General features: G+C 33.1%; 1 protein-coding gene across 1 annotated transcript; it reads right to left on the reverse strand.

Moving 5' to 3' along the window:
- Positions 1–27070, reverse strand: dbh (dopamine beta-hydroxylase (dopamine beta-monooxygenase)). The gene is made up of 12 exons (XM_073829445.1): positions 26744–27070; positions 22365–22511; positions 21766–22023; positions 18567–18743; positions 16247–16349; positions 11160–11326; positions 10537–10680; positions 6583–6621; positions 6235–6294; positions 3644–3771; positions 2957–3116; positions 1–244 (listed from the first exon to the last, which is right to left on the reverse strand). Exons 1-12 carry the CDS (start codon positions 27068–27070, stop codon positions 110–112), a joined length of 1845 nt encoding a protein of 614 aa, XP_073685546.1. The 3' UTR covers positions 1–109.
- Between the last annotated feature and the right edge of the window lie 207 nt (positions 27071–27277).

Here is a 27277-nt window from a genome sequence, read left to right on the forward strand (position 1 = left end):
GGTAATGTGTTTTCTGTGATAACTTTGAAGCTCCAGGCTGCTGTGTAGATGTGTTGTTGAGAACGGTAAAGGTTGAGCTCAGCAGGAGTCAGATGCATTTGTGTGTTCATCAGACTCCGCTGTCGGGCCTGACCTCTGTAGGGCTGTCATTCTGAGAGGATGCTCGGCGGCCTAATTCACATGGGTATGGGGCTCTCTGTAGCTCCGCAGTCACCATCGGTATCTCCTGCTTCTCCCATTTACCCTAAGAGAAGAGGTTGAACGTTTATACAAAGAAACATCTTCATTTTAACACCATTTATTCTGACATTCAGTGTTTTCTAGGGCTGCCTCCTAATAGTGACTAACCGCTAGTCGATGAGAAGAGGCTTGGTCGATCAAAATTTTGCCAAAAGTATTGGCACACCCCCTTTCAATGAACAGGTTTGACTGCCGTTGTCATTTCCATGAGTACAAATCTCAATGTTTAAGCATATAATGATATTCTAGGGAATTGTGTGCTTCTAATTTTATAGCAACTGTTTGGACAGGATCCTTTTCTATTCTAACATGACAATGCCTCTGTGTATAAGGCAAGGTTCAAATAGAAATGATTGATTCAGTCAGTGTGGAAGAACTTGACTGGTCTGCAGAAAGAGTCCTAATCTCAGCTGAACACCTCTGGTGTGACTTTGAATGTAGACCTTGAGCCAAAAACTCATCACCAAACACCAATGACATACATGCACAAGAATTGGGACACCCCCTTCTTTAGAACGGAAAAGGCACTTCCAAAACTGTGGCAGCAAATATGGAAACATTATTAATGTATATAAAAATTGTATTTCCATCTCTGTTGCAACAGTTTTGGATTTGTCTAAAATGACTATACCCATACATACAAGTCATTGATGTTTGGTGATGAGTTTTTGGCTCAAGGTCTGCATTTAAAGTCACGCCAGAGGTGTTCAGCTGGGATTAGGACTTGGCTTTATGCAAACCAGTCCAGTTCTTCCACACTGACTGAATCAATCATTTCTATTTGAACATTGCCTTATACACTGAGGCATTGTCATGTTAGAATAGAAAAGGGTCCTGTCCAAACTGTTGCTGTAATATTAGAAGCACACATTATATGCTTAAATATTAATATTTGTACTCATTGAAATGACTAAAGTAGTTAAACCTGTTCATTAGAAGGGGGTGTCCTAATTCTTTTGGCAATATAGTGTAGTACATCGGGCAGGACATCTATACACTCACCTATCATTCATCGACCCCAAATATGGCTTTTCATCTGAAAGATGTATGTAGTAGCAATTTACATGGCGGCTCAATCTAATGTTAACCTAGAAAATTGTGCTCTATTCAAGTATCTGTGCAGAGTATTGAAGCTGAACAGTAGTGCGCTCACTGCATGACAGATGGAGGCGCCGGTGCGGTCACTTGCTCTTAAAATACTTATAATAAAAGTAATACATCTTTCGAAACTGTAAAGACTCCACGTTTATTTTTGTGCATTCAAAATAACAACAAAATGCTGTGCTTTTGTAAAATAATTAAAGCTAACAGAATGCGTTTTATGCCATCTCAGTCTCTGTAAACTTGAGTGCGAAATGTCGAAACGCTGTGTATACTTGCCTTACAGACATGAAAAAAATATATATAGAGGTGAAATGTCTACTTTTAGATGAACTAATTCAAATAGAAAACAAATATTCTCAGATTATGTCATCTGTATGAAACATGCATATAGGCGCATCATTGCAGAGATGACGAGTCAGTGTCGTCGACTTCATCTCTTAAGACAAAAATTAAGAAAGCATAGGTTATTAATAAAATATTAAAACGTTAATGCAGTCCCCTTGCTGTTTTTCCCTGACGCATTCATAATTATTATATTTGCCAGTGCGCTGTGGCTTTTTTTTTTTTATTGCACTTGAGCACTTATTAGACTATATTGGCAATTAAAGGCTCATTATTATGATCTATATGGTTTATTAATAAATGTACGACTAACATTTAAAATGAACAATCATAAAAAATCTTAAATCGAGGACAGCCCTAGTGTTTTCTCATGATATGTTTATGAAAGTTCTGTTAACTCTAAACTTTGTAATCTGATTTCACGTATTCATTTGCAAGAAAACAAAAACTAAGAAAGCCAGCCATAATGTTACACGAGTTACCGTGCTGCAAATTGCCATTTTTTGATGTAACAACATAATTTAAGATTAGGGGGTCTGATGCAACCAAGAATATCAGAAGGTGAAGTCCTGACTGTGGATGAGGAGGAACTGGGGATGGAGGAGGGTAATTAGCTCCTGAGAAAAGCAATAAGCTGCTAAAATAATACTGAATGGACCTTATATATGGATGCTGTGATAGGCATTGTATTCCTAGGTAGACGTGGATCAGCTGAGAGTCAGCTGACGCAAGCGTAACTGACGGGACGTGCAAGAATTAATGATATGCTTGATATATAGATATGGAATACTTGATGAGAATTTTTTGTAATGTAATTTGTATCTTTTTAGTTATTTAAATAATTTAATATTTTTGTATCTTAATATTTTGTTCTTATTCTGCTGTTTAAAATATATATATATATATATATATATATATATATATATAATTTATAATTGACAAAAAAAGATCAAAAAATGCCAAAAATGCCATAACAAAGGTAAAAACAAAATTCCCCTGTAAATCACTTTAAAGAGTCAAATATCACCTTGTAATGGGAAGGCAAATTTTTAATCAGATTTTTTGATTATTGATTAGAAGGTGCTCCTGAAATTTTGACTGTGCTCCTACATTTTTGAAGTTAGGACCACAAGTGCTTCTAGAAAGAAAAGTAAGCGTAGAGCCCGGCCTGAGCAGAAAATAAAAACAGCTTGATAACTGAGAATGTTTAGGTTTCATGGGGATTAAAAAAAGAAGTATATTGATTTTTAAATGCTTTAAATGTGCTTACAGGAAAGAGCTCAGCTGTTGATTGGTTGCAGTGCATTGAGATGGGGGAAGAGAGGTAGAGGGAGTTGAGCACTTCCCCACTGAAACTGTCCCAGGATAATGAGGAGTACTGCTCTTCCACGGTAGTCCCAGGACAACTGCAACTCTCACGTCCTTGAAACCTACACAGATGACAATTAAACAAGACTTTAATAGACCTTTCATTACAATTTTTTTTTAAATATCCACACCAAAACATCTCCTCGAGCTGGTAATTTGGTTCCACGGCCACAAAACTGCTTTCATAATTCGTCTGGTTCCACTACAGCATTGCAAAATTGTTTTTTAAAGCTGGAAAAATGCAATTTGCCAGTGCAAAACGGATGAATACAAATGAATACAAATGTCATCCGCCTTTGTTTTATTCATTGCTGAAGGAAACCTATTTCTGTTTTTTTCCGTCTGGTTTTGTAGAGGAAATGAAAGCATTCCTCCTGTCCTCAGGCAGTTAGTCTCAAAGCCAGATATTAGTTTTAAAAGCGCTGGTTTTTGTTGTTGTAGCCTGACCGGGTCAGAGCTGAGTGATCCAGCTACAGCAATGTTGCCATGTTCAAGGTTTTCTTCTCATTGTGAGGTAATGACTGTCTAGGATGAGTTAGACGCTCATACAGGAAGGTCATGTTTTCTGTTTTATGGACATGCGTTGTACCTGTTGATGAGACTGAAGTATTTCTGCAGGTAGTCGGTGTCCACGTGGCTCTTGCACAGCTCCAGCTGTGTACGAGGGTAATAATGGACATAATTGACGCACATCTCTTCCATGATCCCAAAACCTCCCTAAACAAGAGAGAAAATCAAAGCCACTGGATTTAAAGTGAATAGTGACTAAATGTCTGCATGTTTCTTACATAAAGCTCTCATATACAGTAGCTTTATTAGACTCAAAATATAATGCACAGGTTGTAAGGACTGGTTATGAGGCTTTTAACCTGTCATTTTGGAGCTTGACAGGTCTTTTGCTCTTTCACTTATACACCATTTCTCCTTTTGTGTTTCACAGAGGAAAAGTCACACAGGTTTGGAAAGAGATGAGGGTGAGTAAATATTCATTTTTGGGTGATCCAGTCCTTTAAGAGGAGGCACTACAGGAATTTTTTTTTTAAGGTAGAGTCTCTTCGAACTTTTGAACTTGCAAAATTTCTTGACATAAAATAACTAAAATTAATGTTTCATGGTATATTAGCACCAGCTTTTTGTGCATATTGTAAAAGTAATAATTCATGTTTTATTATAGGTAACACTCCTAATGTGAGATATTGCTTCTTTATTATTTTTATTTTATTTTATTTTATGTTCTTTTATTCATTTATATTGTCTTTTATTTTACATTTTATTATTTTATTTTATTTTAATTTATTTTTATGAATTAAATTTTGTTTATTTTAAATATAATATAATATAAAATAAAAATATTTTATTTTTTATTTTATATTATATTTAAGTATTTTATTTTATTTCATGTCGTTATTTTATTTGTTTATTTTTTAATGTTATTTATTTATTGTTTTTATTATATTTTATAGTATATTCAATTATTTTATTTTTATTTTATTATTTTATTTTATTTCATTTCATTTGATTATTTTATTTCATTTTATTTTTTATTGTGGTTTTATTTATATTGCTTTATTTTTTATTTTATTTTTATTTTATTTTATTTCATTTCATTGTTTTATTTTATTTCATTGTTTTTTTACATTTCATTTATTTATTTGTTTTAATTAATTTAATTAATTCATTTTATCTGTTTGTTTATTTTTATTTTATTTTGTTATTTTATAATTTTATTTATTTATTGTTTTTATTTAATTTTATATTATTTAATTTTTTTTTCATTTTACTTTAATATCATTTCATTTTATTATTTTACTTTTTATATTTATTTTATTTATTGTTTTTATTTAATTTTTATAATATTACATTTTTAATGAATTTATTTGTTGTTTAAATTATTGTTTATTTGTATTTATTTCATTTTATATTATTTTATTTTTTTTATTTTATTTGTATTGTTTTATTTTATTTATTTGTTTGTTTGTTTTTTTATTTTATTTTTTACTTTATTTTATTTTATTTTATTTTATTATGTATTTGGATAAAATATCTTCCTTGGCAGTTGATGACATTTTGCTTTTTTTAAGCACACAAATGAGTTTTATTAAATAATTTGTTAAATAAGCAACTGAAAAAAGGATTTACCAACCACATACAGGTCCTTTTCAAAAAATTAGCATATTGTGATAAAGTTCATTATTTTCTGTAATGTACTGATAAACATATATTGATATAAATATATTGAGATAGGAATTTTGGGTTTTCATGAGCTGTATGCCAAAATCATCAATATTAAAACAATAAAAGCCTAGAACTACTTTCAAATGTGTGTAATGAATCTAAAATATATGAAAGTCTAATGTTTATCAGTACATTACAGAAAATAATGAACTTTATCACAATATGATAATTTTTTGAAAAGGACCTGTATATGCTGAAATGAAAATTAAATTTAATTAAATTAAATTAAATTTAATTTAATTTTCATTGAGGTTCTGTGTAATAAAATACATTCAAATTTGCATATTTAATAAGGTGATGCATATTTAGTATTTAAATATTTATATATTTATTTTACATTTATTATAAATGTTTACCTGGGTGTAGTTACAATACAAAAAAGATATAATTCAATGTGACAAACGTGTTTTATTAATTAATTTGGTAAATGAGCAACTAACAAAAGCGGCTGACATTTACCAACCTCTGATATACTAATCACATTTTTTTTTAAGTTTTCTTGGAGGTTTATTTTATTTTATTTTATTATAAATATATTAAATAAGATTTTGCCATTTTACATTTTTTAAATTTTTACCTGGGTAAAAAAAAAAAAAGAATTCATTAAATAACTGGTTAAATGAACAACTGACAAAACACTCTAACATTAATCAACCACTGATATGCTGACATTAAAAAATGCCCTACAGTTCAATATAATATTGCATCATTTGCATATTTAATAAGGTGCTGCCTATTTGCATATCTTAAATGTCTATCTGGGTTAAGCAACCTGGAAACTCACCTTAAGTTTAAAAGTAATAGTGTGTTCATGTGGATTGCATTTAGTTTAAGCGGCTTTTATTGCAAACCTTTAATATATTGTGCAGAATGATGAAGATTTCTTGCGTCATTTGAGTCTTGAACAGTGTTGCAGTATTTGCATCCGCTGTTGTTCAGACTTACCACAGTAACTTTGTTCCTGTCTTCAGTGTTATACGTGCACTTAGTGAGGATAGCGTCGCCCTGTGGGGTAGACAAACGCACAAAGCAGCGATCACACATGATCAGATGGGGTTTAGCACTCAGCTATTTGTAGAACATGCTAGAATGAGTGTCTCTTGGCAGGTTAGCATTAAATTGGCAGGCTCAGCCGTGTGTGTGGGTGCTGGTATTGACAGTCTAAATGCAGCAGATCTGTGCTTTTGTTGGTGGCTCTCTGGCTCCAGGCGTTTCCTGTAACGTCTGCAGCGTCTCTCTTTCTCTCATCTAAAAACGCTTGTACATATTTTACATGTGTGAAGAGCAACTTACTGGCAAAACTGTCACCATCTTCCTTAAAACACGGATAATCTGCAACAAAAAGAGAGTGGGAGAGGTTACAAATGTTAGTATTTGATGGCATATTTATATTTGAACTGAAACCAAAAATATCCATTCACAGCTCCAGATTTTTGTGCATATTGTAAAAGTAGTAATTCATTTTTCATTATAGGTAACACTCCTAATGTGAGATATTGCTTCTTTATTATTATTATTATTATTATTATTATTATTTATTAATAATATAATATTATTATTATATTATATTTTATTGTTGTTTTATTCATTTATTTTGTCTTTTATTTTACATTTTATTTATTTTATTTTAATTTGTTTTTATTAATAAAATTTTGTTTATTTTAAATATAATATAAAATAAAAATATTTTTTATTTTATATTATATTTAATTATTTTATTTCATGTCGTTATTTTATGTTTATTTTTTAATGTTATTTATTGCTCTTATTATATTTTATATTATATTCAATTATTTTATTTATTTTTATTTTATTAGTTTATTTTATTTCATTTCATTTGTTTATTTTATTTCATTTTATTAGTTTATTGTTTTTATTTAAGTTTATATTGTTTTATTTTTATTTCATTTTTATTTTATTTCATTTAATTTTTTTTATTTTAGTTTTTTTTTATATTTCATTTATTTATTTGTTTTAATTTATTTATTTTATCCATTTGTTAATTTAATTTATTTTATTTTATTGTAATATTTTTGTTATTTTGTAATTTTATTTATTTATTGTGTTTTTATTTAATTTTATATTATTTAATTTTTTTATTTTACTTTAATTTCATTTCATTTTATTATTTTACTTTTTATATTTAATTTATTTATTTTGTTTTTATTTAATTTTAATTTTTAAATTAATTTATTTGTTATTTAAATATTTATTTTATTTCATTGTATTTGTTTGTTCGTATTTATTTTATTTTATATTATTTTATTTTTGTTAGTATTTGATAGCATTTTTATATTTGAATCAAAACCAGATATATCCATTCACCGCACCTTAGGAGTGTCAGGTCAATTATTTTTGTGGTACTGAGATACTATAGTACAGTCATTAAAGCAGATGGTGATTTACATGATAGTCCTGGTGTTTTAGATGCTTTTAGATATTATGTTACTTCGTTATTTCAGCTCAAAAATAAACCACTGCATGTTTACATGCATTTAAGGAGTTTTATTACAAGAGTATGTGAGTGTGAGCCTGAAAAATGGTGTGGGAGTGACAAAAGCATCAAGTGTTCAGGTATACCGCAGGGAATCGTGGGTAGTTGACATGTCTCAAGCCGTGAGCAGTGTGCCGCAGTGTGACGTGCAATACTTCATCTGAAACTATTATAGACTGCATTCATACCCACTGAGAGACTGAAAGCAACACGTTTACATTTAAAGTATTTAAGCTAGCCACAAAAGAGCTGACAATAAAAGATGTGAAAATTAATGGTGAACAGTTACATTTAAATACTGTATATTCAAATCAGCATTAGAATGATTTCTGAAGGATCATGTGACACTAAAGACTGGAGTAATGATTTAATTTCTACCATGTGACTTATTTAAGTCATTATGGAAGCCTGTTTCTGCCACTGGATAAAAAAGGTATTTGCAACTTTTTATTTTATCAGACTTTTTCTCAGAATTGTGAGATATAAACTCACAATTCAGAGTTATAAAGTCGCTAGATATAAACTCACAATTCTGAGAAATGCAATTTTGACTTTTTTCTCGAATTGCGACTTTGTATCTTGTAATTCTGACTTTTTCTCGCAAATGCTGGATATAAACTCTCAATTATAAAGCCAGAATTGCAAGATACAAAGTCAGAATTGCGAGTTATAAACTTGCTAACTTTTTTCGCAATTTTGAGAAAAAGTAAAAAATGTTTAAAAAAAAAAGTTTATATCCAGCAATTGCGAGAAAAGTTCAGAAGTGCAGGATACAAAGTCGCAATTCGAGAAAAAAAGTCTGAATTGCGAGTTTATATCTTGCAATTCTGACTTTATCTCACAATTCTGACTTCATTTCTCAAAATTTTTGAATTTGTATCTTGCAATTTAAATTTTTTCTGAGAATTGTGAGATATAAACTCACAATTACGAGTTATAAAGTCAGAAATGCGAGTTTATGTCCTGCAATTGCGAGAAAAAAAAAAGAACTGCAAGCTACTAACTCGCAATTCTGACATTTTTTCTCGAATTGCGACTTTGTATCCTGCACTTCTGACTTTTTCTCGCAATTGCTGGATATAAACTCACAATTCTGACTTTTTTTCTTGAATTGCGACTTTGTATCCTGCACTTGTTTTTGTACTTTATCTCACAATTGCTGGATATAAACTTGCATTTCTGACTTTTTTCTCAGAATTGCAAGATATAAACTCGCAATTGCAAGCTATAAAGTAGAATTGCGAGATAGAAACTCACAATTCTGACTTTTTTTCTTGCAATTGCAGTATATAAACTCGCAATTTTTACTTTTTTTCAAGAACTGCGGCTTTCTGCACTTCTGACTTTTTCTTGCAATTGCTGGATATAAACTCTCAATTCTGACTTTTTTGTTAGAACTGTGAGTTTGTATCTTGCTATTCTGACTTTTTTCTCGAAATTCCAGGATATAAATTCGCATTTTGGACTTATTTTTCTCAGAATTGTGAGATAAAAACTCACAATTGCGAGTTATAAAGTAAGAATTGCAAGACAAACAATTCTGAGAAATTAAGTCAGAATTGCAAGATACAAAGTCAGAATTGCAAGTTATAAACTTGCTAACTTTTTTCTCAGAATTGCGAGTTTGTAGCTTGCAGTTCTTTTTTCTCGCAATTGCAGGATATAAACTCACATTTCTGACTTTATAACTCGTAATTGTGAGTTTATATCTCACGATTCTCAAAAAAAAAAGTCAGATATGCAAGATACAAATTCAAAATTTTGAGAAATTAAGTCAGAACTGTGGGATAAAGTCAGAATTTCGGGATATAAACTTGCAATTCTGACTTTTTTTGAGTTTGTGTCTTGCCGTTCTGACTTTTTTTTCACACAATTGCAAGATATAAACTCGCAATTCTGACTTTTTTTCCTTGACTTTGTATCCTGCACTTCTGACTTTTCTTGCAATTGCTGGATATGAACTTGCATTTCTGACTTGTTCTCAAAATTGTGAGATATGAACTTGCAATTGAGTTATAAAGTCAGAATTGCAAGATATGAACTCACAATTCTGACCTTTTTTTCTCAAATTGCGACTTGTATGCTGCACTTTTTTTTGTACTTTTTCTCACAATTGCTGGATATAAACTTGCATTTCTGACTTTTTTCTCAGAATTGCAAGATATAAACTCGCAATTGCAAGTTATAAAGTAGAATTGCGAGATAGAAACTCACAATTCTGACTTTTTTTCTTGCAATTGCAGTATATAAACTCGCAATTTTTACTTTTTTTCAAGAATTGCGGCTTTCTGCACTTCTGACTTTTTCTTGCAATTGCTGGATATAAACTCTCAATTCTAACTTTTTTCTCGAAAATGCAGGATATAAACTTGCATTTCTGACTTTTTTTCTCAGAATTGTGAGATAAAAACTTGCAATTGCCAGTTTGTAGCGTGCAGTTATTTTTCTCACAATTGCAGAAAATAAACTCACAATTCTGACTTTTTTCTCAGCACTGTGAGATATAAACTCGGAATTCTGAGAAAGAAAAGTCAGAATTGTAAGTTTATTTTCTGCAATTGTGACTTTTTTTATTGTAAGTTTATATCTCACAATTCTGAGAATAAAAGCCAGAATTTCAAGATTTCAAAAAAAAAAAAAAAAAGACCAAGACCAGGACCATGCATTGAAATTTGAAAGTAAAATTCACACTTTCATGTTGCACAGGTGTTGAGAACCCGAACTTAACAGTCTAAACTGAAACGTGTTAATACCTGGTAATGTGTGCTGAAATGTTTGTCCTCCTGTACCACTTCCACTTCTTTGCCTCCTCGTACCAGGACGGTCCTCACCCCAAGTCCAGCCAGATGAGTGTGCAGCTGGGATGCAAAGATGTGTATACCCCCTACAGGAAGAGCCTGCGGGACAGAAAACATGGCTTTAATAATTAATATATGAACTATATTTTTACATTTTACAAAGAAAATGTGAGTAATTTTAACACTAGGGTGTTACCAAGGGCTAAATCGAGTAGTTACTTGAAGTTATAAAGTATTCTGTCTCATATAACAATGTTTTAAACATTATTTCTCTAGCTGATGAGCTTACTCCACTGTGGGCTGGTTTATAAGGCTTTTATTACAGCCTAAATGAGAGTGTTTTTCTTTTTTAATGAGGAGTCTCTTGCCATTGCGTAATTTGGTGAATATTGGCCTTAATCTGTTTTCTGGAAGCCACCCAGTGTGTTTTAATTGAATTCAAAGCCTGAATGCAGTTAGAACTGTATGTACTTGATTTATCTTGGAGTCAGAATGTAGCCGCTTTGGCTGCATCTTGGATTTATTCGGCTGGCTTGAGTGAAGTGCAGTGTTTAGGAGTGTTTGTGAGGCTTGCGGACCGTCTGTGTGCATTTGGCTGTGCAGTAGCCAGTCAGCTGGAAAGAATGCTGGCGGGGAGGAATGGCCATGACAGGAGTGTAGACTAGCCCCAGCTCCATGATGCCTGCGTCAAACCTCCTCAGAGATGGAGTGTACCACAAACGAATGCCTGAGGAGTCCCTCCGTCCTGTGACAAACACACAGAATGAGTCAGGACTAGATGTGCATTCAGAAATGAAAGGAAGTAGCGGTTTAGATTGAGATTGGCAAAAACAATCTTTAGAATCTTACTGTTGCTGCATGCAGCATACAGTTTGAGCACATTGGGTGTTTCACCAACTATAGGTACTTAAAAAACTGAAAACAATTGGTGTTATTCACTAATAATTGCTCTGATTATTCATATTTGTACGAACAGGAGAAATTCTTACATTAAATTTTTGCTTAATTAACAATAGGTGTATGCGCACATGAATTTGTTTCTTACCTCATTCTAATGGTAATGAATTCAGAGTGTAAAAAACGAGTGACCTTGTGTCTGAGGTTTGTCATTTGCATAAAACGCATCCAAACACTTTCCATGTAAGTACAATTAAAGCTACCCAATGTTTGACTTTGTTTTATTTCAATTTAATTTAATTTAATTTAATTTTACATTTTTGTTAAAAAGTAATTGATGGATTGGTAATAATCAGTTGATGGATTGGCGATAAGGGGTCATGCAGTTTCTTGTTTTCCTTTGTCTTTGGAGTGTTACAAGCTGTTTGTGCATAGATAAGATCTGTAAAGTTGCAAAGCTTAAAGTCTGAAAACCAAAGAGATATTTATTATAAAAGTTAAGACTCAGCCACACCTCCCTAAAACGGCTTGTTCAAACAATCCTCCACCTAAACACGTCACGGGGTGAGTAGATTATTCATCTTTAGTGATGAGCTCCAACTCTTTCAGGTTGGAGGGTCTCCTTGCCATCACCCTGATCTTTAGCTCCCTCCACAGATTCTCAATTGGATTTAAGTCAGGACTCTGGCTGGGCCACTGCAAAACGTTAATGTTTTTGTCTGCTAACCATTTCTTCACCACTTTTGCTGTGTGTTTTGGGTCGTTGTCGTGCTGAAATGTCCACTGGTGCCCAAGGCCAAGTTTCTCTGCAGACTGCCTGATGTTGTTGCTCCTTTTTCATGGTGCTGTTTACTGTGATTAGGTTCCCTGGTCCACCGGCTGAAAAACACCCCTAAAACATTAGGTTCCCACCACCATGTTTGACAGTGGGGATGGTGTTCTTAGGGTTGAAGGCTTCTCCTTTTTTACGCCAAACACATTTAATTTTTGTTTCATCTGACCATAAAACAGAAGACCAGAAGTCTTCTTCTTTGTCCAGATGAGCATTTGCAAAGGCCAAGTGGGCTTTTGTGTGCCTTATCTGGAGAAGTGGTGTCCTCCTTGGTCTGTGTTCGTGGAACCCAGTGGTGTTCAGTGTCTGTTGGACTGTCTGCCTTGAGATGTTGCCACCAGCAGAGCCCAGATTCATCAGGATGGTCTTGGTGGTGATCCTTGGATTCTTTTTTACCTCTCTCACTATCCTCCTGGCCAGCACAGGTGTCACCTTTAGCTTCCGACCAGGTCCTCTGAGATTTTTCAGTGCTGAACGTCTTGTACTTTTTAATAATACTTTGCACTGTAGCAACTGGAACTTCAAAACATTTAGATATGGTCCTATAGCCCTTTCCTGACTTGTGAGCAGCCACAATGCGCAGCCGCAGGTCCTCAGTGAACTCCTTTGTCTTAGCCATGACTGTCCACAAACCAACAGCAGAGAGCTTCTGTTTTTCACCTGTTGAGTTGATTAAAACAGCTGTTCCCAATGAATCAGGGTAATTAGGATGCTTTAGAACAGCTTGGACTATTTGGAATGGTATAGAACTTTGGATTTTCCCATAGACTGTGACAGTTTGCAAAGATTATGAATAATTTTGGACATGCCACTTTTTGTTCAAATGTAAATAAAAGCTGAGAAATATTTTTTCCACAATAATGCCTCTTGTACATCGTCTTATTATCTTTTGGGAGAAGCCTGTGTCATTTCTGGTCAAAAGTTGCTGGTTGAATAAAAGTAACTTTAAGTCAGAATTTCTTTCTATGAATAATTTCGGGCTTGACTGTATGTACAAAACTGTCCCGGAACAGTACAACGCAAATATTTGAGTGGGTGATGCGCATTTCATGGAGGACTGTTTCCTGAACCTGGGAGAGCAGCTTACAATGCCAGCTGTACACAAAGGGTTAAGGCTATAAAGTGGGGCAATTCCAATGTTGCAAGGACAGTCTACGCTTCTGACTCACAGCCTATAAGTACGTTTTCATATTTAAAGAATTCAGTACTGACTATTCAAACACAAGTTTTGAGCAGTTTAGAGTAGTGCTTGTTGTTTCTCATTGTACAATTGCAAATGCAGACATGGTGTTGTTTACATGATGCAAAAGACAGTAGGAGTCATTATAATCAGTAGTTATGTCCCCACTGGATGCAACAAATGCCTAGTTTATAATGGGTTTTATTGTTTCTGTCTCGTCCTGGAGAGAAACGGCATGGTAAGGGGCGTAACATTTCCGTCACATGCTTGAGGTATTCGGCCAATCACAATGCACCGGATAGCTGGCCAATCAGAGAACACCTTGGTATCCATCAACAATGAGTTTTGTAAAAATCGAAGTGTTTCAGAAAGGCGGGGCAGAGAGGAGCAACAATAATGTACAGTGTGTGGAAAATAATATGTTTTTTGAACCACAAACTGCATTAACACATTGCATTACAACAAATACACAAAATAATGCTCTTTTTAGCAACATCTTATGACCCCTTTAAATAATGAAATAGTTATCGTGTTAATTAGGGGTTTTGCGATATACTGGTATTGCCGATATTTAAAAATTATACTACGCATAGGGCAATATCACATAATAATAAAGCTCCAGCATCATTATGGAGCGTTAAACTCTCACATGTAATTTGTTTTTTATTCATACTCGACACTGAAGGGCGCACTTGCACAAAAAGTCCACAAGACTCATAAGAGTAGTAGAACTTAAGACGTTAAGACAGACGGAAAAATATGTTGTACTTGATACTTTGATGCTGTAGTAAACTAAAAACGGTTAGCATTTTAGTCTTTTCTGTTTAGTGTAATTGTTCTTTTTTTATGCAATAGTGTCATTCATTGGTCAAAAAATGGGAAAAAAAAAAACATGGTTTATTTATTCTTATTTTTGTGGCCAGGATAAATGTGTAGTGAAAAATCTCATATAGAGTGTTTTCACAATGTGTTCAGCCATATTGGTGGCACTAAACGTAAACAATGCCACTGAACAAACGAAACCTGCATATTTTGCTGATTATTGCTGCTGAAAATGGCCAATTATTGCCATCTTTTTGGCAATCTCAACATTCGTCTCAACATTTCTGGTCAGGTAGATGAAATATTAGGCTAATATCTTAATTAGTACTGCTTTTACCTATCTTTACCACCTATTAACTTTAGTTTGTCAAAATATTGCACCCTTCCCTGCTTACTAAATCCTTCTCTATATGATTTAGCAGCTTCCACGTTTTATCCGCAGTTTAAACAGCATAAGTTAGCAGAAAAACTTTAGTAGTACATTAACCATGCAATCAATGCTGTTGTTTACATCCGAGTGATAATCTATATTCATAATTTTATTTGTAAAAAAAAAAAAAAAACATTTGGACATTTTTAAAATAAAATTGCCTTTTGTAGTGCTAAGACTAATTTTACAATTAGCATTTTTTAATACAATTACCTTTTTTTTTACTTGTATAAGTGCTTGTTCTTGTATTGATCAAATTATAGGCGATTTTCCTTGTTTTATTCTTGCAAAACTTGAATTTGAAAAAAAGAATTAAAAATTTTTTAGAAAATGTTTGAAAAATGTTTATTTCCACCCTTTGTTAAGATTATCATAGATTTAAACTATTATTAAACTAGATGTAAACTATTTTATGTATTTCATATTTTTATGATTTGAATCATTTAAGATTTAAATGGACATGAGTAAAACAAAATATACATGACACATTTGAAAAGTAGTAATTAATAAGTAAGTAATTAATAAAGACATGAAAATGCCAGTTTTAATGTGAATCAGAATCAGAAAAAATCAGAATCAGACCTAAAAAACGGAAATCTGTTAGTTTTAATAAAAATCAACTAGGAGACAACGGTAAAAGTGCCAAAGTAAAAAAAATACCCATACCTTCCCCAATTTTTACCATCTCCTTCTTAATTTATTTAGGCTGACAAAAGTTGAGACATAAACTAGATTAACAATGCAAAATATGTGGTTTAATTTGATAACTGAATTAAAAAATATAGTTCAGCCACAAATTAAAATTCTGTCATTAATTACTCCATAGTTTCAAACCCGTAAGACCTTTCATCTTCAGAACACAAATTAATTGTTGATGAAATCCGAGAGCTTTCTGTGACCCTCCATAGACAGCAACGCAACTGACACATTCAAGACCCAAAAAGGTATTAAGGATATCATTAAAATAGTCCATGTGACATCAGGGGTTCAACTATAATGTTATAAAGCTACATGAATACTTTTTGCGCACTAAGAAAACCAAAATATAGACTTTATTCAACACTTTGCTCTCTTTCCTGTGAGTTTGAACAGTTCTTACAGTTGAACCACTGATGTTAAATGGATTTTAACAATGTCTTTACTACTTTTCTGGGTCTTAAATGTGTCAGCTGTGTTGCTGTCTATGCAGGGTCAGAAAGCTCTCAGATTTCATCAAAAATATCTTAACTTGTGTTACAAAGTTGAACGAAGGTCTTATGGGTTTGGAAAGACATGAGGGTGAGTAATTCATGACAGAATTTTCATTTTTGAGTGAACTATCCCTTTAAATACATATAGGTTATGAGATAATGTAGCATTCTATCCTTTTTATATAATGTCTTTTTTTTTATTGGAAAGCAGTGTATACTATGCAGAATGACGCAGCTTTCTGAATGTAGTCTTAGCCAACTGGGCTGAAGTGCATTTTTGAGACATATATTTTGAGACTTTATGTGCTGCATACCTGATATAAGAAGAGGGTTGTGGTAATGAACTTCAAGCCGAAGAAACCTAGAAGAACCTTCTCCTCCCAGAGGCAAACCAGCGTCAGCAGGATAGTAGAAAGGCTGGGCATACAGACACACACACAGAACTTTATATGAACTTTAATAAGATTGATTGTGGTGCAGTGTCACTTCTGATTTATGCTTTGCAGGCTAAAAGATATTGGAGCCAGTGCACAAGAAGCTTATGCCAACTCTGACTCGGAGCCAGAAAAGTCCTGTAGATCTATAACAGTTCACAACTAGCGGTTTAGACTTACGAAGGATAGCGAAGTGGAAACCTAAACCCTTATCAGTCTACTTTTAAAACTCGTATGCGAAAGACCTCTTTACGTAACCGTCCTACTTCCACCTCCAGTTTCTCGCCCCATTCCCGTTTCTCTCACACTCTCCTGGCTCTCACCCACTCCCCCTCCTTCTCTCACAAGGCTTTAAAAAACATTTAAAAACCAAATGACGAAAAAATTGAGACAAACTGCAATCGACTGAAGAAAAACGTCTAATTTTTGCTACATAATCTCATCTCTCCAGCTTGACATTGGCAGCTAGCAGAACACATGATTTGTGTTTGTTTTACTCCCATGTAATCTCATTGGAGGCCCGTCGTTCTCTCTCTTTCTATCGCTCTCTCTGAGCTCGGCATCGGTCCTTGGCTCCATAACTGATTTATCAGGACGCCTCTGCTTTCAGATTGGCTCACAGCTCCGCTCAAACCATGACTGGCACCTACCTAGAGTGGGCGAATTGGCACAGATAAAGCCCATCTGTATGTTTCCCTCCTAAAATGGACTCCTAAAGATGCTCATAATCATATGTTCTGTTTTTAGCTCGCAAACTTAAGCGCGAAAGCGGGAGAAACTGATGTAGAAAGTGACCTCTAAGGATGTGATTCATGATGAAACATTGCGAAACATCAAAAGCATAGTCAGAAAGGATAATCATTAAAGTGCTTTTAAACTAAAGGGGAAGACCTTCATTTAGCTAATTTCCACGAAGCAAATATGGTTTTAAAAGACTTGATACATAGCAAATGTGTCATTTTTGTGTGTTTTGGAGATTGACACTAGGGCTGTCACAATTAATTTATTCAACTCGATTTTTAAAATCTTTGAGTAAGTCAAATAACTGGCAAAATACCGGAAATGGCGAATTCCATGGACAAAAGTCAATTAAAAGCATTATTAGAATGTTTTCTAAAGCTGCATTCATTTAAAAATAGTAATAACGCAAAATCCTATTGTGAATTCACAAGTGGTACCATTTAATTCAATAAATATGTGGGTCATTCTATAATTGCGGGTACATCTCATGTCTGTGAAGTATGTTTTTTTTTTTCAATACAAAGCCCTGCTGCTTAATTTTCTAGTACACAATTATATTTTTCCTAATCACACTACTGTATGTTGAAAAGGCCATATCTTTTGTTAAAAAATTATGTTCATATCGCATTCAACCCTGGTATTCAGCTGTCCGATTTTATAAAGTTGCTTCTACTCTGCATTTAAGCATGAAAATGACCTCAAATATAAATTAATTTCATAGTTTTGCCTTCAGTTAGATTGGGTTATCAAAACATTTGGGTGTGCGCTTCAAAAATAATAAGCGTTTATTGTGATATAACTTGTTTTATTTCTCTGCTGAAAAAAATGGCTAAAACCAGCCTAGGCTGGTTGGCTGGTCTTAGCTGGTTTAGGCTGGAAGTAGCTGGTTTTAGCTGGTCTCCCAGGCTGGTCAGGCTGGGAAAGTGGCCAAAATCCCTCTAAACCAGCCTGCTGACCAGCTATGACCAGCTAAAACCAGGCTGTTTTTTTTTTTTTTTTAAGTTTTGTAGTTCTGTTATTTATAATACATTATGTATTTTAACAGTTTTGTTCAATAAAACCACATGATCACTAGCTTTTGATACTGTATTTGAACTAATTATTATTGCTTCGTTGCTATTATATATGTATTTTAAGTCATTTTAAAGGCTATTGTTTGCTTAGGTCTATTTTTATTACCTCAAAAAATGTATTATGATTTTCCGATGATTTGATTTATCATCAGAATAATCATCTGATTACCAAAAGACAGCCCTACTTGACACACCCTGGTTACTCTATACTTTTATAGGAAAAGAGCAGCATGAACATTCTTCAAAATATCTTGTTTTGTGTTTTCCATAAGTAAGAAAACCATACAGGTTTTCGATGACATTGTGAGCTACTTATAACAGAATTTTCATTTTTGAGTGAGCCGTTACTTTAATTCTATACTATGCAATTGCAGTAGCTTGCATACCTCTGCTCCCATGGCCCAGGCAGCCAGAACGTGTCTGCAGTAATTGAGTTTGCGGGGCTTCATCTTTGAATCACAGGAGCCGCTGAATTGAGGCACGGTGTCAATCTGAGGAGAGCATTCGAACACTTCGATGTGATGAACAATGGCTTCATTGCCAGGAGTGATCACAGACTCATACTGCAAAAAATATAATAAATAAGAGTCATTGTTTTCACTATTTATATCCGAGATGTAAATTGATTGAGGAATAAAAAAATTCTTATTTAAAAAAAGCGAGGTGTTTGTGTGATTCACAGAAAAAGTTGTGTAATGCGTTTACATAGCAAAACAATTAAAAATCAGCACAGTTGAACAAAAATGTGTTAAAGGGTTAGTTCACCTAAAAATGAAAATCCTGTCATTAATTGCTAACCTTTATGTCGTTCCAAACCCTTAAGACCTTTGTTTATCTTCGGAACACAAATTAGGATATTTTTGATCAACTCCGAAAGCTTTCTGACCCTGCATAGACAGCAACGTAACTACCACTTTCAAGGCCTAAAGAGGTAGTAAGGACATTGTTAAAATAGTCCATGTGACATCAGTGGTTCAACCGTAGTGTTATGAAGCTGCGAGAATACTCTTTGTGTACAAAGAAAACAAAAATAACAACTTCATTTAACAATTTCTTCTCTTCAATGTCAGTCTTAGATGCACGTTTATGACCGCAGGAGCTGGCGTTCTGATATAGAACCTACATGTACTGCAACTTGCAACGAAAGAAAATAAATTGTTGAATAAAGTTGTTATTTTTGTTTTCTTCGCAGACAAAAACTATTATGGGTTTGAAATGACATGAGGGTGAGTAGTTAATGACAGGATTTAATTTTGTTAGATGTCCCCATTAATAAAATTCATGCATACTTCATCCACCATGTTGTCATGTGACATACCACCGTCAATTGGTCAGTTGGTTAAATTCACTGCTTTTCATAACTACAAATTCAGAATACTACTCTTTCGCCATACTGTTTTTCGGTATACTATAGAGTAGACCAATGCAGTGTTTGCAAACAGTGATGACGTTTTTTTTTTAGGCAGAGCCTATCTGGTTGCAGAAAATGACAGTTTTCAAGTGGCAGCTAATGGAAAGCCAAAGAATAAAAAAGGTAAATTTGAGATTATATTTCAAAATTTTGACCTTATTCTCGCAATTCCGAGACTGTATTTTACAATTCTGATAAAAAAAATTAAACTCACCATTCTCTCTTTTGAGTTTACACCCCACACTTCTGACTTTTTCCCCTCAGAATGGACAAACTCGCTATTGCTGAGTTAAATTAAGTTATAAAGTCTGAAATACGAGATATAAACTTACGTTTGGGAGAAAAAAAGGTTGAATGTGACCCTGGACCACAAAAGCAGTCATAAGGGTCAATTTTTTAAAATTAAGATTTATGCATAATCTGAAAGCTGAATAAATACGATTTCCACTGATGTATGGTTTGCTAGGATAGGAGGGTGCAAAAAAAAAAAAAAAAAATCAAAATATTGAGAAAATCGCCTATAAAATTTTCCAAATGAAGTTCAATGCATATTACTAGTCAAAAATCAAGTTTTGATATGTTTGCTCTTTACTTAGTATCCTAATGATTTTTGGCATAAAAGAGAAATCACTCATTTTTACCCATACAATGTATTTTTGGCTATTACTACAACCTGAGCTACTTAAGACTGGTTTTGTGGTCCAAGGTCACAAATAGGTTAATGTAAAATGGTTTAAATAGTATTTCATGCTGTAACTGTAGGACTAATATAATATGTCCCCATTGAACTGCATATGTGAATATTATGTAGACCTATTGTTTTAAATCAAATGTATGCTTTAAAAGTTGAGTAATCATAGCAGGTTTCAACCAGAGTCTGTCTGTTTGAACGTCTGCGTTTAGCTTACAGTATTCTATAAAAATGATTTGCATTCCGATTCTGACATCCAGAAGCACAAATATAAATTTTATCTTTTATTCCGTGGATTGTATATTTTGGAATTATGACCTTTTTTTCTCATAATTGTAAATTCATACCTCACAATTCTGAATTCTGAATTTATATCTCACAGTTCTGACTTTTTATCAAAATTGCGAGTTTATATCTAACAATTGTGAGTTTATATCTTGCGTTTATGACCTTTTTTTTGAGTATCTTGCGATTCTGCCTTTTTTCTCTGAATTGTGAGTTTATATATTGTGATTTTGACCTTTTTTTATAATTGTAAATTTATATCTTGCCATTCTGGATTTTTCTCAAAATTGTGAGTTTATATCTTGCGCTTATGACCTTTTTGGAGTATCTTGCAATTCTGCCTTTTTTCTCTGAATTGTGAGTTTATATCTTGCAATTCGGGCTTTTTTTTTTTTCAAAATTGCGAATTTATATCTTGCAATTGTGAGTTTATATCTTGCGCTTATGACCTTTTTTTGAGTATCTTGCAATTCTGCCTTTTTCCTCAAAGTTGTCAGTTTATATCTTGAATTTGTGAGTTTATATCTTGCGATCGATTGAAATCAATACTTTTAACCCATACAATGTATTTTTGGCTATTACTACAACGGCTATTAATACATTTTATCTCTTATTCCGTGGATTTTCTTATTTCTCTCCAGTGTTTTTCTGCCGCCACAACACTGCAAAAAGTGATAAGTTGACTCAACTTTAAAAATTTAAGGAAACCTGTTGCCTCAAAATTAAGTAATAATAATAATTTTAAAAATAAGTTAAGTCAATTGTCAAGTTTTTTAAATTATTATTTCCTTAATAAGAGGTAATGAGGGTTTCCTCAATTTTTTAAGTTAAGTCAAATTTTTTAAAATCACTTTTTATAGTGAATGCACACACACCTGCAAGCTTCGGAACTGTGAGTCAGTAAATGACGAGTTGTGAACGGCCCTATAGTAGTTTTTTTTTTTCAAGTACAGTGTGATCAATAGTAATATTGCCTCAAAAACTCCATTAATTATATTCAGATTCATTTTACATCACCCCAATTGTGTTTTGCCAAAGAGCTTTATAATTGTGCCTCATGTGCACTAATTATATACTATATGAGGTACTTTGAGCAATTATAATGCTCTTATATATAATATATAGGTATCATGTTTCTGAAAGTTCACATAGAAAGGTTAAATGTAATGTGCATGTGGCTCCAAGACTTTCAGGTTACCATGACAATGTGGTTCTTGGGCATATTAAGTGGGAGCTGATAGATGTGGCACCAGTAAGTGGTTTCCTGTGTGGGGATGGTGACGTCAGGGGCCAGGACCTCCAAAGTGCGAACATCTCTCGGGAGAGCAGGGGACGGTGTGTCTGGACGCAGGAGCAGCACTCGCTGGACGCCAGGCTGGAGACGGGATATGTTGAGCTCATTTAAAGATAAGACGGGACGCTCCAGCAAGGCGTAGATGATGTGGACAGTACCTTCCTGGAAATGAGAAATTATGCTTGTCAGTATTTACATTCACCTTTACGTTTTTCTAGATCCATATGACCAAAGATGGTTTTTCTATGGAAAAGAGCAGCCTGAACATTCTTCAAAACATCTTGTTTTGTATTTCATGGGTGAAAGAAAGCCATACAGGTTTGTGAGTTTATATCTCACAATTCTGGGTGATTAAATAAAGATAAGGTTTATATACATTTAATTTAGACTCTTTCATAAATAACATTTAAGAAGACAATACTAAATAGAGCAGAATATGTCTCTTTAGTCCTACCTCAGCCCTCTCTATCTGCTATTCTACTTTGATTTGTTTAGTGGTGTACCTCTATGGTGTAGTCGTGTGGGTCGCAGGTGCTGAATGGTCTTTTGAAGAGCAGGAAGAAGCCTTCAGTGGACTGATGAGTCTCCAGCAGCTGATAGTCCTGCTGAGTGTCCAACGTCACTCTGCCTTCATTATCACTCCAAGCATCCTAAGAATATCAAATGCAATCATGAAAACATCCTCTTTGTTTCTTTAAATCAGTATCATTCAAATGCGGGCTTGGTAAGTTTTAGAAGTCTCTCCTATGTATGGAAGACCATTTCCGCCATGGAATAAATAAGGTCATTGTGACTTTTATCTCACAATTTTGACTTTTTTCCTCACAATTCATATAAAAAAAGTCAGAATTGTAAGGAAAAAGTTTGAAATTCGCAAATAATTCCAAGGTGTAAACTCAAAATTTAATTCTGAGTTAATATGTCGCAATTCTGACTTTTTAGTTTATATCTTGGAAGTTTATATCAAAATTGTGAGCTTATATCTTGCGCTTATGACCTTTTTCTCTAAATTGTGAGTTTATATCTTGCAATTCTAGCTTTTTTCTCAAAATTTTGAATTTAGATCTTGCAGTTGTGAGTATATCTTGTAATTGTGAGTTTATATCTTGCGCTTATAACCTTTTTTTTTTAATCATGCAATTCTGCCTTTTTTCTCTGAATTGTCCGTTTATATCTTGAATTTGTGAGTTTATATCATGCTCTTATGACATTTTTGAGTATCTTGCAATTCTGGGTGTACATCTTGCGACAATGGCCTTTTTTCTCATAATTGTGAGTTTATACCTTGTAATTCTGAATTTGTATTCTGCAATTTTGACTTTTTCTCAAAATTGTGACTTTTTATCTTGTAATTCTGGCTTGTTTCTCAAAATTGTGAGTTTATATCTTGTGCTTATGACCTTTTTTCATAATTCAGAGTTTGTATCTTGCAATTGTGAGTTTATATCTTGCACTTATGACCTTTTTTGAGTATCTTGCAATTCTGCCTTTTTCTCTGAATTGTGAGTTTATATCTTAAATTTATGAGTTTATATCTTGCGATTATGGCCTTTTTTCATAATTGTAAGTTTATATCTTGCAATTCTGGATTTTTCTCAGAATTGTGAATTCATTTCTTGCAATTTTGAGTTTATATTTCGCAATTTTGACTTTTTCCTCAAAATTGTGAGTTTATATCTGACAGTTATGAATGTACATCTTGCGATTATGGCCTTTTTTCTCATAATTGTGAGTTTATATCTTACAATTTTAAATTTGTATCCTGCAATTCTAACTTTTTCTCAAAATTGTGAGCTTATATCTATATCTCTTTTCACATAATTATAAATTCTTTTCTTGCAATTCTGGGTTTATATCTTGCATATCCAACTTTTTCCACAAAATTGCGAGTTTATATCTCGCAATTGTGATTACACATTTTGCAATTATTTTTTTTTCTCAAAATGTTGTTTATACCTTGCAATTCTGAATTTATATCTTGCAATTTTGACTTTTTTTCATCATAATTGTCATAATAGTCATTTCTTGCAATTCATATCTCACAATTCTGAATTTATTTCTTGAAATTCTGACTTTTTCTCAGAATTAAGAATTCATTTTATTATATATTTCTTATATATATATATATATATATATATATATATATATATAAAATAAATAATGTTTCCTAGGAAATAATGAGAAAAAAAGTCAGAATTGCAAGATATAATCTCATAGCTGTGAGATATAAACAGAACTGTCATAAATTATACATTCTAAATAAATTCTGAATTCTAAATTGTGAGATAAAAATTGTCCTTCATACTTTTTGTTCACCAACCATTTTTAACCTAAAAATACAGTAAAAAGTAATATTGTGAAATATTATTACAACTGTTTTCTAACTATATTTTAAAATATGACCCTTCAGAAGTCATTCTAATATGCTGAATTTGAGATCTTTTACTATCAGCTATTTTCCAGCTCTACAATGTTTTGACTCGCTGTCTGTAACTCTTCTCCTTGACATACGCTGTGGGAGGCAGGGTGAGCGGCTGGACATACAACATTTATTCAAAACGGACCGAACTGTGCAGTCCGAAGGCAAAATAATGAAATAAATCATGCATAATGAATGAATGGGGGCCTTGACACAAGCATGACCTTCTACTTTCAACCACTTTATTTGGGATGCGGTGGGCAAAACCCAGACGTGAGCTCTTCAGCTCGATGTTAGGAAGCAGTATTGCACTATACGACTAAACAGCAGCTCTACCAGCGTGTGGGTGTCTACTGTAGCGGACAATCATAACAAGATCCAGAAAGCAAGACTCTTCAGGCTCAAGAGTAACAGAGAGAGGTTGCTTCGACACCAGGGTTAGAAATTCATCATCAGTTGTTCATTATTAAACAACGGTGAAAAAATCACAAGTTGAGTGCAGCCTTTTAAATTGTTTGACCAAAAATGATAACTCTGTCAGTATTTACTCAACTTCATGTTGTCCCACACCTGTATGACTAATGTTTTTAAGGCAAGACAACTATCATTTTTCAGATTTTGGCTACTTTTGGCCATAATATGTTGTTTTTCAGAATAGCAAAAAGAACAAAATACACTTTTAAGTTAATTTATTATTCTTTATCAATTTGCATCTGTAGATTTAATTTACAACACACATTGTTTACTCGAAATTAGTTTTTTCTCCTGCAATGAGCCAGAATATATATTTTATTTTCAATGAATTCATTGAAATATATTTATTCTAGTCAGTTGTCTAGCTGTTGACAGAATTTTTTGTTTTATCTAATGTTTAGATTTTTCTTCAGGAAATTTTATTCTAGCTTTTTCTCAGGAATGTGAGTTCAATATTTTCAATAAGTCAATATTTTAAAATTGTGAATTTATATCTTACAATTCTGACATTCTTTTCTCATTGTGAGTTCATATCCCACTATAAAAAAGGAGGCAATAATTTCAAACCTGGCTTTATTCAGTGTTTAGATCTTTGTTTTGGAAATTTATGCAAATTAGTGCATATTTAACATTGTAATATATAAAAACATAACAGAAAACTTGTAATAAAAAAATCTGGAGAAAAAAATGGTGATATCTACAGTATTAGTTAAATTAGAAAAATGATTTCTCTCAAAATTGTGAGTTTATATTTTGTAATTCTGAATTTATATTGTGCAATTCTGATCTTTTTCTCATAATTGTAAGTTCATATCCTGTTATTTTGAGATTTTCTCTGAATTGTGAGTTTATATTTCATAATTCTAGCCTTTTCTCAGAAATTTGAGTACATATCTTGCCATTCTGAATTTTTTGCAATTCTGATTTTTTTTCCCTCATAATTGTAAGTTCATATCCTGTTATTTTGAGATTTTCTCTGAATTTCCCTCATAATTGTAAATTCAAATCCCCCTATTTTAAATGTATATCTCTCAACTGTGAGTGTACATCTTGCGATTATTACCTTTTTTCCTCATAATTGTAAGTTCTTAGCTCACAATTCTGAGTTCTTCTCAAAATTGTGAGTTTATATCTTGTGTTTCTTGTTTATATTGAGCAATTCTGACATCATTTTCTCATTGTGAGTTCATATCCCATGATAAAAAAGGAGACAAGAATTTCAAATTAGTGCTTATTTAACATTGTAATACCTAATTTGTGTACATAAAAACATAACAGAAAACTCGTAATTAAAAACTGAGGAAAATATGGTGATATCTACAGTATTAGTTAAAATGTTTACCCTGTTCACCCTTCATGTCTTGCTAAAATGTCTTACATATTATTTTATTAATATATTATTTTATATTATTAAATTATAGTCAATTATATCCGTTAACAGTGTTTTCTTATTCATGGAGTAATAAAAAGAACCTGAATGTTTAGACTTTTGTTCTAGAAATGTATGCAAATTAGTGCATATTTAACAATGTAATAACTCATTTGTATATAACAGAAAACTCATAATTAAAAACTGGGGAAAATATGGTGATATCTTGCCAAAAAATGTCTTATATATTATTATATCTTATTTTAAATATTATTTTATCTGTACAGTGTAAGTCAATGTGGTCCAAATGAACAATATTGGACATATTGGATGGACATATGGACAAAAGCAGTTAAACCATTCCTCAAAATATCTTTTTTTGTGCTCTACTTGTCCTATAGGTTTATAATAACATGAAGGTGCGTAAATGCTAACAAAATGATCATTTTTGTTTCTTTACCACAACAAAAATCTCCATATTGACAAGATTCTACATTGTGTTGCATCAGTTTCCTGATGTATTTTGCAAAAGCACATAATCCTACACTGTCCCCGGAGCAGATTTGCAACACCATAAAGCAAAAACCATCATAAAATCAAAGCATATAAACTATTCTTACCCCGAAATAGGATTTCCGACCGTCGTCCCACAGAAGGACCAGGTCGGCATTTGTAGGCTCTCCCCGATCGGACATGCCCAGCAAAATGCCATGGTGGAGATCTTTGACTTTGAGCTCCAGATAGACCTCCTGGGTTTGATAGCTGATGTTCCAGGACAGCTCCAGCTGACCCGAGGGGTCTAGGGGGATGTGGTAGGCCAGGGCAGGTCTGGAGTGAACTGCAGGAGCCTGGTAGGACGCCACCAGGAGCACCACCACAGTGGCCAAAACGGTGAGGTACATGAGGGTGACGTCTTGCAACCGAAGATCTTTGTTCAGAAGACGCATCGCCTGTGTCGTCTTCTGCTTGAAGGTCCTTTTGACGTCTTTCCTGAAGATATTCTCGTGCCTTCTTTGATTTCACTGTAGTAGCGTTCACTCCTTATCGCTGCTGTTGTTCTTTGGCATATCTGTCGATTTTTCTTACAATGTCTTGACTTCTTAGATCTGGTTTCGGTTGGAAGGTGTCCACTGGTCCTCGTCTTGGTCCACTTC

This window comes from Garra rufa, chromosome 23, assembly GCF_049309525.1.
Source record: "Garra rufa chromosome 23, GarRuf1.0, whole genome shotgun sequence".
In the NCBI taxonomy this organism is placed as follows: Eukaryota; Metazoa; Chordata; class Actinopteri; order Cypriniformes; family Cyprinidae; genus Garra; species Garra rufa.

Bases quoted from the DNA above. Each gene is read 5' to 3' on its own strand.
- dbh (XM_073829445.1), bottom strand. From the start codon at position 27,070: ATGCGTCTTCTGAACAAAGATCTTCGGTTGCAAGACGTCACCCTCATG. The intron at 16,350-18,566 runs GTATGCAAGCTA...CTGTATGCCCAG, and splicing joins CCTGGGCCATGGGAGCAGAG to CCTTTCTACTATCCTGCTGA. The intron at 10,681-11,159 runs GTCCGCAAGCCT...TCTGTCCCGCAG, and splicing joins CAGCCAAATGCACACAGACG to GCTCTTCCTGTAGGGGGTAT.